The sequence below is a fragment of the Colossoma macropomum genome, unplaced genomic scaffold (assembly GCF_904425465.1).
Source record: "Colossoma macropomum unplaced genomic scaffold, Colossoma_macropomum, whole genome shotgun sequence".
Classification (NCBI taxonomy): domain Eukaryota; kingdom Metazoa; phylum Chordata; class Actinopteri; order Characiformes; family Serrasalmidae; genus Colossoma; species Colossoma macropomum.
Genome location: NW_023494810.1, coordinates 18,696,773 through 18,715,923, shown reverse-complemented (window position 1 = coordinate 18,715,923; position 19,151 = coordinate 18,696,773). Strand labels below are relative to the sequence as shown.

The 19,151-nt window shown below is 39.6% G+C and overlaps 1 protein-coding gene across 1 annotated transcript; it reads right to left on the bottom strand.

Moving 5' to 3' along the window:
• Nucleotides 1-11,861: 11,861 nt before the first annotated feature.
• Nucleotides 11,862-15,742, bottom strand: LOC118800012. The gene is made up of 2 exons (XM_036560160.1): nucleotides 15,729-15,742; nucleotides 11,862-13,768 (listed from the first exon to the last, which is right to left on the bottom strand). Exons 1-2 carry the CDS (start codon nucleotides 15,740-15,742, stop codon nucleotides 12,826-12,828), a joined length of 957 nt encoding a protein of 318 aa, XP_036416053.1. The 3' UTR covers nucleotides 11,862-12,825.
• Nucleotides 15,743-19,151: the final 3,409 nt, after the last annotated feature.

Here is a 19,151-nt window from a genome sequence, read left to right as displayed (position 1 = left end):
TTTTTATCTCAGCCTACAAATTTTATCTCAGCCTATCACTGCTGTGATTAACCACCGGCTTTATCACAGGCTCTAGAGCTGTGCTGGTTTTAAGTCGAGGAGTCTTAGAGAAACCCAGAGTTGTGAATCACTAACCATACAAGGGTAGTGTTTTGTTTTACTCTTAGACTGCTGATGACTTTGCCAGAGCAAACAGCACAAAGAAGCTGAGAGTTATCACCAACACAAAAATTAACTAATTTCTTAAGCAAAATGCAAATCCTCTTTAGGTGTGTGTGCACTTCAGCAGAATATGGAGACAACGAGCCAGGGTGCAAAACACATGACAGCCACCCCGTCCCACCACACAACACCAACAAAATTTTAAATAAGCCTTCACATATACACATATATACATACACGGAAATGGCAGAAACCAAAGAGTTTCTCTTTTTTGTGAAAACAAGCATCATCAATATTTTTTACTGAACAGTTGTTAAGAAATTTTAGTTTTACATTGTCTCTTTTATTGTACTGTGGTAAAAAGCAAAACTGAGGTCCTTCCTGGTGGTCATCTTTAACACAGAATATATCTAATAATGAATTAATAGATTTGTTTATTTTCCATCTGTTGCTGCAATTTATCAGCCCCCCACAGACCCAGTTGATTAATGAAAAGGGGCAACCACATGATGGCCAATGTGCAGATACTATTTGAGTGTCAGATCATTCTCAGCACAGAAGTGACACTGTCATGGCAATGGCATGGTAGTTGGTGTTGTGCTGGTGCGAAAGTATCAGGTACACTCATTGGCCACTTTATTAGATACATCTATCTTGTTGCTACAGTTAGCAATTATAGCTGTTGTCATTTGCATTCTGTTTTAGCCATACACATTTAAATATGGTTCTTTAAGGATTCTTTAGTAAAGGCAATGGTTCTCTTTAGAACAATTAATTATATGCAGAACCATTTTGTGATTAAATGGTTTTTTGCATGGTGAAATGATTCTTCAGTATTGTATATAGTTCTATTTGGAACATTTTTTTTAAATGGTTCTATACAACACCAAAGTGTTCTTCTATTGTTACAAGTTTGACAATTTAATTATAGCAGAACCATTTTTGGTTCCAAACAGAACCATTGTCAAAAAGGTTTTATGCAGAACCTATACAACACATTCTCCATTTCAAGATGAAGAAATGAAGAACCATTTCACCATGCAAAGAACTTTTTAAGCATAAGATGACAGATTGGCTACAGTTTGTGAATGTACACCTGCAAATAATACCGATATTGTATGTCTACCTGATAAAATGGCCAGGTGTAGGTATAAGGTAGATGGATCTAATAAATCTATTAGAGGTGTAACGCAATGTTTTTGTTATGGAAAACTGCTTGCATCCAATCAAAAAGTAATTACAGCACCAAGAGAGGCAGAAAAATACAATGTTTTACTAAAGATTAAGGCTCCATGAACACAAGCATTAATCTAAACTGTCTCATAAATCAACTGAAGAGCATACAAAATTCAGTCCTCTTTTATACTGTTCTGGGGCGAGGAGGAGTCATCACTTGACTCCTTACTTGCCACTCCCAGCTACTTCATTTCACCTGATTTGACTACCATTATTTATCGGTCACATGCTATTTTGACCTTATTAAATCCCATTATGTTTGAATTAACATACAAAATCAACATACAAATACATTGTTTCTTTTAGTTGTCCTTGTGGGTCCCCAACACTAGGATTGAAATCCGCAGATGCAATGTGTTTTGAGAAAGAAACTATAAAACTAAAAATACCAATATACAGGCAGACTCAGATAGGTTCACAGGTTAGGCTGTCACAAAGGCTCCCCTCATTCTTATCTGCATTGTGCATGTCATCACAAATTGTGGATGGCTTACCTCGAAATGATACAATTTTTGTTCATAATCAAAATTGCACCGTGTTAAATGCTCACATTAAGTCAACATTTTGCCCAACTAATAGAAATATCCTATCATTATTCAATATTAAACACTTATCAAACTTGAGTTCAGTTTCCCATGTAGTATAGTCATTCCACAAGTGAAGTGTGGATTAATTGAGACAAAGGACATGCATTATAATTTTCACTATAAAAAATGTAGTCCCATAGGTTCTTCTCAACTAACTTTACAATGATGTTATTTGGTAGAAAGATGTCTATGTGCAAGCAAACATTTTTCAACTTTCAGATTAATATTATTTCCTTACAGGTTTAGCAGCATAAAAGGACAAAGGGAGAGCTGTGCACAGTACCTCTTGCTGAAATTATCTACAAAACAAAGTTTGAAAAGAGTTTGTATGTTAAGTGGTGCAAAATGTATTGAAGGCAAAAATTAAATAGAAAAAGAAGAATGCAAGGGATAACAAATAATAGGGATGACTACTTTGTACTTTGTAGGTCTGTACAAAATCCTGTAAATATTTACACCTGATAACTTTGCATAAATTTGCAAAGGAAACCATAGACAGCCACAGTATGTAAAATAAAAATATACTAAACCAGTGGTCACTAACCCTCCTCTTTAGAGATCTACATTTCACCTCCAACAGAAAACCAACATGCCTCATTCAGCTAATCAAGGATTTCTGAAGGCAATAACTAGGTTATTAACTAGGTAGGTCAAGTGGGTGGATTAGGGTTGAAGCTAAAGTCTACAGAAAGGGAGATCTCCAAGAGCAAGGTTGTTGACCAGTGGACTAAACTATACACAACCATGTGAGTGGCAAAGGGTCCACATCTCAGGAATCACAGTGAGGAGCACTGCATCTCACTGTCCGCTCCTCAGGATTTGGCATGAGGAGCACTGCATCCCACTTTCCACTTATCAGGAATTAAGGTGAGAAGCACTGCATCCGACTGTATGCTCCTCAGGAATGAGTGTGAGGTGCACTGCATCCCACTGTCAACTCCTCAGGAATTAGGGTGAGGAGCACTGCATCCGACTGTCCACCTCTCAGGAATCAAGGCTCAGTTATGCTCAATGTTAAATATGGATACGGCTGGAGCCTTCTATACATACTTTGCATTAATTTTGTCCGTGTTTGTGCACATTTTCTAAAATCTTACATATAAGGACTAAACGGAGCAGTACCGCCGGAAGCCGTGGGGCCGACGGTTCACGTGAGAGACACCATGCCAGTTTCTTTTATTGGTAATTGAAGTAAGAAAGACTTCTACATCCATGTGACAAGTATTAAATGGACTCACAGACCACCACAGTCTACATTGGTGCCTCTTTCGTCCCTTTTGTAGCAGGTACATTATCACGACCTCCTCCACAGTTTCCATGTTTGTTGTTGTCAGAAACTTTTTACTCTGGACTGCTCTCTAGTGGATGTACTGCTTAACATCCATGCAAATGTAAAGGACGCATGGAAGTAAGTGGGCAGTGATGGTTACGTCGTTTGAAAGGGACGTGTTCCTTTTCGTATATAAAGGGAGTCCCCATCTCAGGCATGAACCTGAAAGACGACACCGGTGTGAAGACAGCAATGTACATCAACATGTTAACTAACGTGGCCACTGGCCTGACACATTGCAAGCTTTTATTTAGTGGTTATGCAGTATTCATGATTGGTATGGTCTTTTACGCCTGGCATTAAAATCCATCTTAAATGGGGTCTGGTCTGGTTTCCGTGACGTGCCCATGCCAATTATTTTTTGTTAGAACATTATTTTATATTTATTGCCTAGCCTGGTAAATTATCCAACATAGTTTACAGATGAACATTGCTGTTGGCCTATGATTAACATGCATACTTTCTTACAACGTTGCCACCAAATTGTCAAAGGGTGGTGCTGTTTACGTTGTCTGAACTAGGTTGTCACAGCCTCATTATTCAGTAATGTTGCCGTATGGTGTTAGGACTACCTGTTGATAACTCAGCAAAATTCACAACGTAACTATGTTCGCAGGGCAGTTATAAGCTGCTAATGAAACATGCTGACAAGCCCTGTGGAATTTGTTCTGCCCATTTGGAGATGTACCGCCCATTTGGAGCTGGCTCCATTCTGCAGAGATACTAATTTCGTTTATTTGGGAAAACTATGCAGCGACTATGCACAGTTAACGTATTTACCGTAACGCATAATGACCCCGGAATTGGTAAATTTATAGACTGACTGGTAATTCTGCATAATGGCCGTTTCCCCAAATAATCCTTAACATATACAAAACAGTGACTGCGGCAGCAAGAATAAAATTGGCACGGTGGCCTATTAAAATAAATTTGAATATCTTACAGTTTAATCATCACATTACATAAAAAGTCAATCCTTCTGTCCTTTTGGAGGAAGTGGTTGAGGGCGGGGTCATGCAACTGATTCTTTGCTTATAAATTCATTAGAAATTCCTTCTTAATGAAAATTGGCCTTGTTTTTCCACTAAATTAAACTCTGGTGTAGGTTGTCTTTGATGATTAAGTCCAACTTTGCATTAAAAGTTCATCTAGAAACGGCTTGGATATTAAAATCGCAACCATGTCTTCCAATATGGTTGGAATTTTCCAATAAAATCTTCCAACCATGTCTTCTGCTAGCGGTAACATTACTTGCAGCTTCCATCATAAACCAAAAAGATTTTGGTCTTTTTGGCTTTGCTAGCTTGTGATTAGTGTCCCCCAAAGCAGGCAGAGCTTGATATAAAGTTAGAGATAACAAAGCCCACCAATTTAGAGGGAATATATTTAATTGGTCAATTTTACTGTCATTTGAAATTAGTCACTTATTGACTTACTATTGCTGGGCCCTCTGTAAATTTGCAGCTGGACCACCAATCACCAAAATTCTTTCCAGCAACTACAGAGACAGCGAAATTCCTATTGTGAGACAAAGGTGCTTCTTTCATTTAACCCTTCACATTCCAACACAAACTGAATAGGCAGGTTTGAAGTATTTATTTGCTTGTATTTGTTTAGATGTTCATTGTCAAATTATAAATAGATTGAAGAGAATTGACGACTTTTAAAAATATTATATTTAGAATATCTTAGGCCCTCTCTGAGGGCATAGAAGGGCATGACGGTTCCATCTGGTGTTTGCAATGCTCTACAGTTTTGGAAATCATTTGTTAGTATTTGAATGATTTTATTTGTTGTGGGTTTAGTGGCTTTTGGGTTTGTGTTTGCCTTTCTTTTGATTAGCAATAATTTGGTTGGGCTCTAAGGGGGCGGGGCTTTGGCCTTTTAAAAAGGGCACATAGAGCCCAAAGGGAGAGTCTGGGTTTGGGAGCTGGAGAGGCAAGTCAGATGTCCTGAATGTCAGAGTCTTTGTGGCATAGCCTGTTTTCTTGCTGGCTGACTGCAGTCGTTGTCTTTTGTGTTCTGTACAGTTTTTTTTCTCATTTATTATTTAGTTTCATTGTAAATATCTGCTTTTATAAAACTAAAAAAAGAGAATAAAAGCTGCATGGGCCGCTGCTATTTGGAAGTTTCTCTGAGTTAACTCTCTGCTTCTTTCCTTTTTTGGCCAGCTTGGTACCAACCCCAAGCATATCTTTTTGGCACAAAGTTTGCTTCTCTGCTCAAGTGCTCTCAGCTGGTCTGCATGCTATCCTAGTCTTTGTTACCTTACCCAAGATGGCAGAATATTAAAAAGGTGAGTAGTAAAAATATCTGAAATATTATTAATTTAATAAATGAATGACTAATTAATGTCAACGTACACTTCGAATCAACACAAATAAGAGTAACTTTGAAATGTTTACTAATGGTTTTATTTTTTATCAGAGATATAAGTTGAGTTTATATAGAGTTTATTATACTATGTACATGCAAATTATGAAGTTATTTTATTGTAGCATTTTTAAGTAACTGGCAGCCCACATTTGTCAAGTGTGTGTTTAAGTAAAACTCAAGATATTATAAAATGGTCAATTCTAACATGTAGTCCATAAAACCAAGAGATATTTGTATAAAGTTTATTGTACTATGTACATATGAATTATACTATAAAATCAAGTAATTGACAACCAAAATCCCCATATTTGTCTGTATATTTTAATAATAGGTAAAACTTAACACACGTTAAGATGATCATTTCTAATGTGTATTCCATAAAAAAAATAATAATTTTAGAGTTCATTATATTACGTATGTCAGTCATGAAGTGATTCTACTGTAACATCTTTGTGTAATTTACAGCTAAAATCTCCCATTGGTGTATACTACATAAAACTTAACAGATTATGAATGGTCATTTATAGTAAGTATTCTATAAAACCAACATATATCAGTTTAGATTTCATAATACTATGTACACACGAATTATGAAGTGATTTTACTATAGCATTTTAAAGCAATTGTCAGTGTATTTTTTAAATAAATAAAACTAAACATAGTAAATAAAACTAAACATAAGCCAACAGACATGATTGCAGTGTTTATCATACTATGAACCTATGAATTATGAAGTGATTCTGCTGTATAATCGTCAAGTAATTTGTAGTCAAAATACCCATATTTATAGTAAAATCACATCATATGTACATAGCAGTATCAACTCTAAACTGATATCTATTGATTTTATGGACTATATATTAGGAATTACCATTGTATAATATGTTTATGTCTACTTATTATTAAAACACACTGACAATATTGCAGAGTTTTGCTGCCCATTACCCATACATGTAAAATCACTTCATATATATATATATATATATATTTATTTATATATATATATATATATATAAATCTATCAATCTATCTATCTACATATACATACATATGTATATATATATATATATATATATATATATATATATATATATATATATATATAGAGAGAGAGAGAGAGAGAGAGAGAGAGAGAGCAACAGAACATGAGAGGGAGTGTGTTATCGTGAAATAACATCACGGCTGTGATTTGGTATTCAGTTCATTTCTGGCTAAATCCAGGTTGTTTAGATGTTCTTCTGTCACAGCTGCCGACTAAAAGCTTGCTCAGTGGTAATGACAGGAATTTAGTGTAGTCTCATCTTTAAAGTCTGACCAAATCGGCTGTAGGTCAAATGTAATCGTAAAAAAATCCATTTTCTATTTGTGCGCAAAGTAAGTAAAAACGCTCTAATGGCTTGAGCGTCTCCTACAGCTGTCAAAGTCGTTGCTTCGTGTCTTATGGCGAAATAACAGCACAGTTAGAACGATTCTCAACCAAACGGCTTGCGTGGCCGGATCTAACTGTTGTATAAATATATACATATATATATATATATAAATATATATATATATATATATATATATATAAGCAATATTGCACGTTCTATAGAAAAAAAAAATGCACATTCTTCTCAATGATAGTATTATTGCACAGTGTAATAGGAAATGTAAACTTGACACTGGTGAATAAGGATAAAAGTAATGCTCAAGTAATGAGAACATAAATATTGCACAGAAAAAATAGCTGCATTTTTATATAGAAGACAGAGTTCTAATAGAAGTGTTAGACAGTCTTTGTGTATATTCAGGAGTTCAACAGTCCTGATAGCATGTTGTGTAAGAGGGAGTTGAGTAGTCTGATGGCCTGTGGGAAGCAGCTCCTGCTGTGTCTGGTAGTCTTGCACCACATGCTGCAGTAGTGTTTGCCAGAGGGCAGAAGGCTGAACAGTCCATGGGCAGGGTGGGAGGGGTCTCTGAGTATCTGCTGAGGAAGCGTGACGGGTAGATCTTATATGGATGGAAGTGGGGTTCTGATGATTCTCTCTGCCGTCCTCACCACTCTCTGAAGGGACTTCTGGTCTGCAGCGGTGCAGCTGCCATACCACACTGGGAGGCTGCTGGTCAAGATGTTCTCTATAGTGCCTCTGTAGAAAGTTGTGAGGATAGAAGGGGGGAGATTTGCTTTTCTCATCCGTCACAGGAAGTGAAGGCGCTGCTGTGCCCTCTTGACAATGGAGGTGGTGTTTGTAGTCCATGCCAGGTCGTCCATGATGTGCAATCCCAAAACCTTGGTGCTTCTCCACAGCGTTACCATGGATTGTAAGTGGAGTATGTACCATGTGCTTCCTCCTGAAGCTCCTCTTGTTGACATTAAGTGACAGGTTGTTCTTGTCACACCAGATGACAAGTTGGTTCACTTCCTCTCTGTAGGCTGAGTCATTGTCATTGCTGATGAGGCCCACCACCGTTGTATCATCTGTGAACTTAATAATGTGGTTCAAATTGTATTCTCCACAACAGTCATGAGTCATCAGAGTGAACAACAAAGGGCTCAGCACACAGCCCTGCGGAACTCGTGTTCATGATGATGGTTTTAGAGGTGTTTCTTCCAACTCATGCTGTCTGGGGGTCTGTCTGTGAGGAAGTCCAGTGACCAGTTGCACAGTGGGGTGTTGATGCCTAATGGGCTGAGTTTCCTTACCAAGTGCATGGGGATGGCTATATTGAAGGCGGAGATGAAGTCAGTGAGGAGCATCCCCACATGGCTGTTCTTATTCTCCCTATGGGCCAGACTTAGGTGAAGTGCTGCTGATATGGCATCATCAGTGGAGCGGTCAGGGCAGTGCAAACTGCAGTGGGTCGAGTGTTGTCGGGAGTCTGGATGTTATATGATTTCTGACCAGCTTTTCAAAGCACTTCATCATGATGGGAGTGAGTTGTCATCGCAGGGTGGTGGAAGGGGTACCTGTAGTCTGTGATGTCAAGTCAAGTCAAATTTATTTGTATAGCGCTTTTTACAACTGATGTTGTCACAAAGCAGCTTCACAGAAATCCATTAAAGACAAAGTTTTAACATGAAATGTAAATCCTCCAAGTGAGCAAGCCAGGGGCGACAGTGGCAAGGAAAAACTCCCTCAGAGCTGAGGAAGAAACCTTGGGAGGAACCAAGGCTCACATGGGGGGACCCATCCTCCTCTGGTCAAACTACCTACAAAATTATTATACTACTAATATTAATAGTAGTGGTAGTAGTAGTAGTAGTAGTAGTAATAGTAGTAGTAGTTAGGAGTCCATGAAAACTTCAGTGTAGAGTGGGAGTGGGCAGCTAGTCCAAGTCAAGTGGCGGTAGCTGGGCAAGTGGTGGCGACTAGGGCGTGGGCAACTGGTCTGAAGCGGATAGCAGGAGAGCTCCGCAGACAATCATCCATCAGTGTCCGTCCAGCAGGTGGGCAGTCGTTTACTCGGAAAAAGGTAGGGAGATGGAATTAGTTTTGTTCTGTTTGAGTGTATGTAAAACAGAGAATGTGAACATTTCCAGAGTGTGGCTAATGACTCTGGTAAATCTGACTATAACAGCTTAACTAAAAGGAGAGAACCAAAAGGACACACAGACACGGGAGGACCCTGAAACAATCTGGCATCCCTCCGCTCCACCGTCCATAAACCTGAGTGATCGCGTGCGAGCGGCATGACAACAGCACCAGCGTCTCAGTTTACTATAATTCCTTGTGTCCATGGACCCCTGGCTCTGCTGCCTTTATCTAAGGGGGAACATTAACTACCAAAAGCTAAACTAAACAAGTGAGTTTTCAGCCTAGATTTGAAGATTGCATTTGGGGGCTTTATAAGAAAAGGCTCTTCCCCCAGCTGAAACCTTCTGAATTTTGGGAACTATTAAAAAGCCAGCACTTTGTGATCTGAGTAATCGTGGTGGCTCATAATGGGAAATAAGGTCTTGCGGGTACTCAGGAGCGAGCCCATGTAGGGCTTTATACGTCAATAAAAGAATTTTGTAATCGATACGGAATTTAACAGGCAGCCAATGGAGTGATGATAGAACTGGACTGATAAGATCAAATTTTTTAGTTTTAGTGAGAACCCTGGCTGCAGCATTTTGAACTAGTTGAAGTAGTTGAAGTCCTGCTGGTGCATCCTGATAGTAGTGCATTACAATAGTCTAGCCTTGAAGTAATAAAGGCATGTACTAATGTTTCTGCATCATGCAGTGATAAGGCATTTCTTATTTTGGCGATGTTGCGAAGATGTAAAAAAGCTGTCCTAGTGATACTGCCTATGTGTTGATCAAATGATAAATCTGGATCAATTATGATGCCAAGATTTTTTGCTGCTGAACCAGGTATAACTGGAAAGTCAGCAAGATTTAAAATTAAATCTGGTAATTTATTTCTTGCCACTTTTGGACCCAGAAGGAGAACCTCTGTTTTGTTACTGTTTAGAAGGAGGAAGTTATGTAACATCCAGCCTTTCACATCTTTTACACAGTCCTCTATTTTCTTTAACCTGTATTTGTCACTTTATTTGTCAGGCTTGGCTGATATGTACAATTGCGTATCGTCTGCGTAACAGTGAAAGTTAATGCCATGGCTACTTATAACTGTGCCTAACGGTAACATGTATAATGTAAATAATAATGGTCCTAAAATAAGTAAGATTTGAACCACGATAGGGCTGTCCCTGTGATTCCAACCATGTTTTCTAACCTTTCTAGGAGAATATTATGGTCTATCATATCGAAAGCTGCGCTGAGGTCAAGTAGTACCAACAGGGATACGTAGCCTTGATCAGAGGCAAGAAGAAGATCATTTGTTATCTTAACTAGAGCTGTCTCAGTGCTGTGATGTGGCCTGAATCCAGATTGGAATTTTTCATATATGTGGTTCTTATGTAGATATGAACTAAGTTGTTGGGCTACAGCTTTTTCTAAGATCTTAGATATAAATGGTAGGTTAGAAATAGGCCTGTAATTAGACAATACGCTAGCGTCAAGGTTTGGTTTCTTGATCAGAGGCTTAATAACTGCTAGTTTAAAAGCTCTGGGTACATGGCCCAGGCTAAGGGATGAGTTTACTATAGTTAAAAGAGGATTAATGATAATTGGTAGTACTTCTTTGAGTAATTTTGAGGGGATTGCATCAAGTGTGCAGGTTGTACAATTTGCAGAGGAGATAATCTTCTCTAGTTCTAACTGTGGTAGTGGATAGAAAGTTTCCAGCCTTTCCTCTGCAACTATGTTATGTTTTATATCAGCCACATCAGATGACAGCCAAGTTGGATTTAATACTGTGGTTGAATTTGTTGTCTAATATTTTCAATTTTATTATTAAAAAAGTCCATAAAAACATCACTGGTGAGAGTCGCCGGAATTTGTGGTTCAGTGCCTGCCTGATTTTTTGTAATTCTGGAAATCACACTAAACAGTACTCTAGGATTATATTTATTATTCTCGGCCATAGCGAGGCCAGATATGCTGAGCGAGCCTTATTGAGAGCATTTCTATACTCTATAAGGCTTTTCTTCCAGGCAAAGTGGAACACTTCTAGCTTGGTTGATCGCCATTTCCGCTCTAGTTTCCGTACTGTTTGTTTTAAGGTACGGGTTTTATCATCGTACCATGGGGCGAGCTTTTTCTGTCTTATCCTTTTGATTTTAAGTGGCGCCACATTTTCTAAAGTAGATCGAAAGGTATTTTCTAAATAGTTGGTTAGTACATCTAGCTCCATTGGGTCTGATGGAGTGGAGACTAGGGTTGTTAGTTCTGGGAGGTTTTCTATGAATTGCAGGGCGGTAAATGGTTTTATTGAGCGCTTTGTAGAATAGCGAGGGGACGTACATATGCTATGGCTAAGACGTAGCTCATAAGAAATTAAGTAATGGTCAGAGATTACTGAGGTTTGCGGTAGGATACTAAGCCTGTCTATGTCAAGTCCAAGTGTCAGAACTAGATCTAAAGTGTGACTACAGTAGCGCGTAGGCCCTGTTACATTTTGGGTAATACCAACAGAGTCTAGGATTGAAGTAAATGCCTTTTTTAGTGGGTCATCTGCCTTCTCAAAATGGATATTAAAATCTCCTACAATTATTACTTTATCATTGCACACAGCTAGGTTTGCAGCGAAATCACTAAATTCTTTAAAAAATTCTGTGTAGGGCCCTGGTGGTCTGTAAATGTTAAATAATGAAAATGCGTTCTTTTATTTGGCCGGATTTGTAATGTTAATGGAAAGAACCTCAAAAGAAGTGAAAGTGTCACATTGTTTCTGACTGATATCTAGGGTATTCTGGTAGATTACACATAATCCACCTCCTTTGCCTGATAATCTTGGGCTGTGTACATAATTATAGCCTATAGAGGTGGCTTCATTTAGTGCTGAATATTCATCCTGTCTAACCCATGTTCCAGTGAGACAGAAAACGTCAAATTTATGATCACTTATTATTTCATTTATGATGACTGCTTTTGAGTTTAGTGATCTTATATTGAATAACCCAAAATTTTAGAACTGAGGTGTTGCTGCTATCATCTAAATATGATTTAATATTGATTAGGTTATTGAAGTGGGCTGATTGAGTTTTTCTACGTTTAGATTTTGATTTAATTCGGGGCAAAGAGACAGTCTCAATATAGTGGATCCTAGGTGACGCCTCAAGGTGGTTCGCAGACGGTTGGTTTAGCCTGTCTGTCTGTGGCCTGGTCCCGGCTCTGGATTGTCAGCAGCTGTTTACACTACTCTGCCGACTAACTAAAAGACTATGTGCTATGCTGCAAGAAAGTAAGGCAGCACCCTCCCGCGTGGGGTGGACACCATCCCTACCTATAAGACCAGGCTTGCCCTCGAAATGTAACCAATTATCTATAAAGCCCACTTCATTTTCCGAACACCACTTGGACATCCAGCAGTTTAACGCTGAGAGTCTGCTGTAGGCTTCAGCGCCGCGCCGCATTGGGATGGGACCAGAGCAGATTACGGCATCGGACATCGTCTGGGCCAGTTTAATCACCTCTCTAATGTTACCCTTAGTTACCTCAGACTGCCGCAGACAAATATCATTGGCCCCTACATGGATGACTATCCTCGAATATCTCTTATTAGCTAACAGTCTAAGGTTGCCGCTCTGGCTCCCGGTAAACAGCTAACTGTTAACTGCTGGCGCCCCTAAAGGAGTAGCTAATTTCACGTGTCGAACGATCGAGTCTCCTATAACCAGAGCACTTTTAACAGGCTCCTCAGCGGGTGTTTCGCTGAGCGGGGCAAACCTGTTTGACACGTGAATCAGAGGAACGTGGTGTTCTGGTGGGCTAGCTTTGGCCTCAGCGTTAGCATTAGCCTTAGCTTTCCGGCTATGTCGCCGAGACGTCACCCATTCACCCCGCTGTGAGGGCTCTAACGCCGGAGTCGAGGGGGTGCTGACTCTCCCTAAGGCACCCAGGGCTGCTAGCGGTGAATCTCGCTGTCTGTCCCTTAATAAATCCCGGATGTGCACCTCTAGCTGGTCCACCTTTTCCACCAGGGAGCTAACTAGCTGGCACTTAGCACAAACATAGCCACTATCATTATCGCTAGAGGTGGAAAAGGGGATTAAACTAAACATGCCACACTCTGAGCAGGCAAAGAAACCAGCAGTAGCCATGGTATTGCAGGAACTTACCGTTTTTGGTTGATTTAGGAACTTAGCAGAAAGATAGCGCTGGAGCGGCGGGTCAGCGGTCTGTGCATCTGTGCGTCGTCTGTACGTCACTACGTCACTGCGGGCTCCACACAGCAGCGTGGACTGGATATCTTGCCACAAGCACCTGGGGTATTTTGAGTCAGTGAAGTGACTCTGGATTTTCTGACTTCTTGCTGCTCTCACGCTCCTGTTCAAGTTGGCTCTAGCAGATCTAAGAGCATCTTTGTTCCCAGACTTGAAGGCAGCATTACGTGCTTTCAAAAGCGCATGTACCTCTCTGGTGAGCCAGGGTTTCTGGTTGGCACATGTGGTGATATTCTTGATGACAGTCACATCTTCCACACACTTGGATATGAATCCCGTCACAGACTCAGCATACTCCCCCAGATTGACAGTGACAGCCTCTCTGAACACATTTCAGTCAGTCCAAAAAACAGTATTGAAGTGCTGAAATTGCTCCCTCTGCCAGGTCCTCATCTGCTTCACAAATGGCCTGCTTCTGGTTAACAGTGACCTGTGTGCTGGAATTAGCATGACAGAGAGATGGTCCGAGTTTCCAAAGTGGGGGTGGGGAGCTGCCCTGAATGCCTGTTTGATGTTTGTGTTAACCCGACTCTACCATGCTATTTACTTATAACTACTAAGTGATTTTACTCTAGCATTTTTAAGCAAGTGGACACAATCCTCATATATGTCAATATAATTCAGTAATAAGTAAAACTCAACTCACTGTCATAAATTTGAAATGTTTTGCTTCTACTTCCAAGTTAAAATAGCTTTGATTAGACATAACTCAGACAGCTACGATGACTTCCCACAACTGCCACAACCAGTCGCCTATTTCTGCTATAACTTCTTGTCGCCTATTTCGGCTATGACTTCTGTTAGTATCTATCAGTAACTTAAAATTGGTGCAGACAAAGTAAGATCTATTATATGTTGTGTTGATCCTGTTCCTAAATCATATTTTAAGACTTTTGATTGTATGCAAAATGACATTTTAACATTTGTCAACTGGCATTTTCCCAAATGCGTTCAAGACTGCCTTAAAAAAGAAAACATGAATTCTGCTGTAATTACTGACCCATTTTAAACTTTCCTGTTTAAGTATGAACTGCATACCTGGTATCTAACAATAAATCTGAAAACTTTCATTCAGGTTTTCACAGCGCCTCACTCGAGGGGAAGGTATCTCTATCCCCTCCAGGAATTTCTCATAAACGCAAGCACAAAACTTACTATATCCTTGTGTATACGAAGAGTACAAATGAACATGCATAGACACTTGAATATAATTAAGCTGTTTGTTAAAAAATTCTATAGGCTGTCACTGAGATGGACAAGATGAGTAACGTGAGAAAATAATAGGTTTATAATATTAGACGTTGATATTTAATGTAGTTCGTTCTGTAGCATATCTGTTTCAATTTTTGGAAATCATAAAGATAAAAAACGTAACTTTTTTCATCTTTTTTTCAGTGTTAACAGAAATATTTTTTTAGATCTTTAGATGTGAATACCAAAGAAAGACTGTAGTTCCTCTCCAGGGATTAGTGAAATTAACTTTTCCCTCTAGTTACCAACATAGAGGAAAAGCTAGTTTTGCATGTTTTCTAACAGCTGAAGCTGTACAACACTCCAGATGGTGGCAAAACAAATCACCTACATCCAGAGCCAGTGGCATAACTAGGATCATATGGCCCCCCACCATAAAAAAAAAAACTTTGAATAAAAAAAATGACAATGTAATTTAGTTTATTTGATATTGTTATATCTCAAACAAGTTGATGGTCTCACGGTATGCCACTCCATCTAATGTATTTAACAATAGATATAAATTATCTATTATACATTTAATATAATTTATAAGGGTGGCACAGTGGGTAGCACTGTCGCCTAACAGCAGGAAGGGCCTGGGTTTGGTTCCCTGGCTGGGAGACCAGGGTCCTTTCTGTGTGGAGTTTGCATGGTCTGCGTGGGTTTCCTCCGGGTCTTCTAGGTTCCTCCCACAGTCCAAAGGCATGCAGTCAGGCAAATTAGACATGCTAAATTGCCCTAGGTGTGAGTGTGGATGTATATGTCTGTTTGTTTGCCTCCCCAGCAATGGGCTGGCAACCTGTCCAGGGTGTATCCTGCCTTGGTGGTGCTGGGATAGGCTCCAGCACCACCACCCCCGCGACCCAAAAGGAAAGCGGTTTAGAAAGTCTGTGTATTTAATAATACATCTAATTTATTCGATAATAAAATTAAAAATAGTATTTTGTAAATGCATTAAAAATAATGTGTTTTTTGATAGTGAAGTTATTTTATTGTGTAAGTTAGAGGAATACTGTTAAAAGAACACAGGTTAATACTTGACTTCTCACAGCACTCCAGCCATCGCATGGATATGTTCAATTCCATCAGCAGCACCTGATTTGATTTAATGAAGGAAAGATATACTAGGTATTGGATGGTGACTAATAATATTACGCTTCATCCAGGAAAGATTTAGATAATAGTTTTGCTAACACACATCAAATCACAATGGATATTGTATTTGTTCATTTGTATTCATTCTTTATCTTTTATTTCCTAAGGTGTCTGTTATTATTTGTTTAGGATAAGAAGTGATTCCAGACTTAAAATGTAGATCTTGTGATACCAGATAGCCTACTTAGTATGATACCCATCCATGACAGTACCATAATCAACTCAATCACCTAAACAGTCCAGTGTAAATAATGCTCCATTCCATACGACATTTTAAATTCAAATGTAACAGTATTTTTGTATGCATGATGTAATGTCTGTGTTCCCCATAATACTCTGTGAAGTCTCTAATAATATTAATTAATGATGGCATGTTCAGCGTTTGCTTAAAATAATAGTCCAGTTTCTGCTTCCTAGCATATTTTTCTTACAACTGATTTTACACAAACTGTCTGTTGTCACACGTCCCTCAGCCTCAGAGGCCTCTAGGGACTCCAATTCCCAGAATCCCCAGGGGGATCACATGGTTCTCAGTCCTCCATCTTGCTCCAATCACCGCTCTCAGTCTCCTGAGTATTAACTGGTTACACCTAGAGAAGGCCAGTTAAGAAGACCAATAGCGTGAGAGATCAGGGGGCAGAGGGGTGAGGGAGAGATTTTTCCCCAACAGGAGAAGGGTCTGTGCACGGGCTTGGTTGCCGCTGGCCCCAGTGTGACTGCCCACCCTGCCCTCAAGTTACACCACTGGTAATGTTTTGAATTAATCTGTGGGTGAAAGAGATAGTGAGAGAGCAAGGGAGTTAGTGAGTGAGTGAGTGAAAGTGATGAGAGTGAGTGAGTGAGATTGCAAGTGTATGAGTCAGATAGTGAGTGAAAGTAAGTGAGATAGTGAGTGAAAGAGATAGACAGGGAAAGTGAGATAGTGAGAGAGTGAGTGTGATAGTGAGTGAAAGAGATAGACAGTGAAAGTGAGATAGTGAGAGAATGAGTGTGAGTGAGTAAATGAGTGAGATAGTAAAAGTGAGTCAGTGAGATAGTGAGTGAGTAAGTATGATAGTGAGTGAATATGATAGTGAGTGAATGAGTGAGAGAATGAGAGAGTGAGTAAGTGAGTAAGATAGTGAAAGATAGTGAAAGTGATGAGAGTGAGTGAGATTGCAAGTGTATGAGTCAGATAGTGAGTGAAAGTAAGTGAGATAGTGAGTGAAAGAGATAGACAGGGAAAGTAAGTGAGTGAGATAGTGAGAGAGTGAGTGTGATAGTGAGTGAAAGAGATAGACAATGAAAGTGAGATAGTGAGAGAATGAGTGTGAGTGAGTAAATGAGTGAGATAGTAAAAGTGAGTCAGTGAGATAGTGAGTGAGTTAGCATGATAGTGAGTGAGTAAGTATGATAGTGAGTGAATATGATAGTGAGTGAATGAGTGAGAGAATGAGAGAGTGAGTGAGTGAGTAAGATAGTGAAAGATAGTGAAAGAATGAGGGAGTGAGTGAGTATGATGGTGAGTGAGAGAGTAAAAGATAGTGAGTGAGTGAAAGAGTGGGTAAATGAGTGAGAATGTGTAAAAGAGATAGTGAGGGAGTAAGTATGATAGTGAGCGAGTGAGTGAGTGAGTGAGTGAGTGATTATGATAGTGAGTGACTGAGTGAAAGATATAGTGAGTAAAAGAGTAAATAAAGGATAGTGAGTGAGGAAAATAGTGAGTGAAAGAGTGAGATAAAGAGTAAGTGAAAAAGTGAGAGTGCGTGAAAGATTTTGAGTGACAGTATGTGAAAGAGATAGTGAGTGAGTGAGTTAGTGAGTGAAATAGATAGTTAGTGAGTGAATGAGTGAGTATGTGAGTGAGTGGTATAGATAGCGAGTGAGATAGTGAGTGAGATAGTGAGTGAAAGAGATAGTGAGTGAGTGAGTGAGTGAAAGAGTGAGATAACGAGTGAGTAAAAATGTGTAAGAGTGAGTAAAACAAATGAGTGACAGTCGGTGAAAGAGATAATGGGTGAGTGAGAGAGTAAGTGAGTGAGTGAGTGAGTGACAGTGAGTGATATAGATAGTGACTGAGTAAAAGGGATAGTAAGTGAGAGAGTGAGTGAGTGAAAGTGAGAGTAAATAACAGACAGTGAATAAATGTGAGTGAGAGAAAGGGTGAGACAACGAGTGAGTGAAAAAGTGAAAGAGTGAGGAGTGAGACAATGGCAAGGAAAAACTCCCTAAGAGCAAGAGGAAGAAACCTTGAGAGGAACCAAGACTCAAAAGGGGAACCCATCCTCCTCTGGTCAACACCAGATAGCAAACAACATTTGTAAAAAAAAAATTCAAATGCAGAAATGGGGGAAAAAAAGGTGAAGCAATGATTATAATTAAATAGTCTGAGCCTGTGCAGAAGCAGCAGCATCCTCAGAAAGGTCAGTTAATGCAGGTGAGGTTTGCACAGTGTTGTACAGTAAGAAGTTCCATGGTGGTCAAAACGATCCAGCGAGTAGTGGGCACCCGATTAAGGCAGAAGAAGCAACAGCATCAGACTGCGCAGGATGGGCAGCTGTTCAACTCTGCAAAGAAAAAGAAAACACACAGAGAGTTAGTTCTGTAAAGAGTGACTGAGCCCAATTTACAGTGCTAACAGAGTGCATCAGAGACTCTGGCAGGTTTTTCTATTACAGCCTAACTAAGAGGGAGAGCAAGAAAGGTAACAGAGACATGAGGGCACCCTGAGAGCACCCCTCCACTCCACCGTCAGCAAACTTGACTGAACGCGTGAGAGCAGCGGCGACACCAACAACACTCCCAGTTTACTATAAAACTCTGTGTCCATGAACCCCCAGATCTGCCCCTTTTGTCTAACAGGAAAAACTAATTACCAAAAGCTTGACTAAACAAGTAGATTTTTAGCCTAGACTTAAAGACTGAGGCTGTTTCTGAGTCCTGAACACTGACTGGAAGATTATTCCAAAGCTGGGGGGCTTTGTATGAGAACGCTCTACCCCTGATGTAACTTTATTAATTCTAAGTACTAATAGTAAGTAAGTAGCACCTTGTGATCTAAGTAGGCGTGATGGTTCATAAGAGAGAAGTTCACTCAAGTACTGAGGGGTGAGTCCATTTAGAGCTTTATATGTCAGTAAAAGAATTTTGTAATCAATGTGCAGTTCAACTGGAAATCAGTGTAGGTTTGATAAATCTGGGCTGATATAGTCAAACTTTCTGGTTCTTGTGAGGACTCTGGCTACAGCGTTCTGGACTAACTGAAGCTTGTTAAGGCTTTTGCTGGAACATCCAGACAGCAGGACATTACAGTAATCTAGGTAATAAATGCATGAACT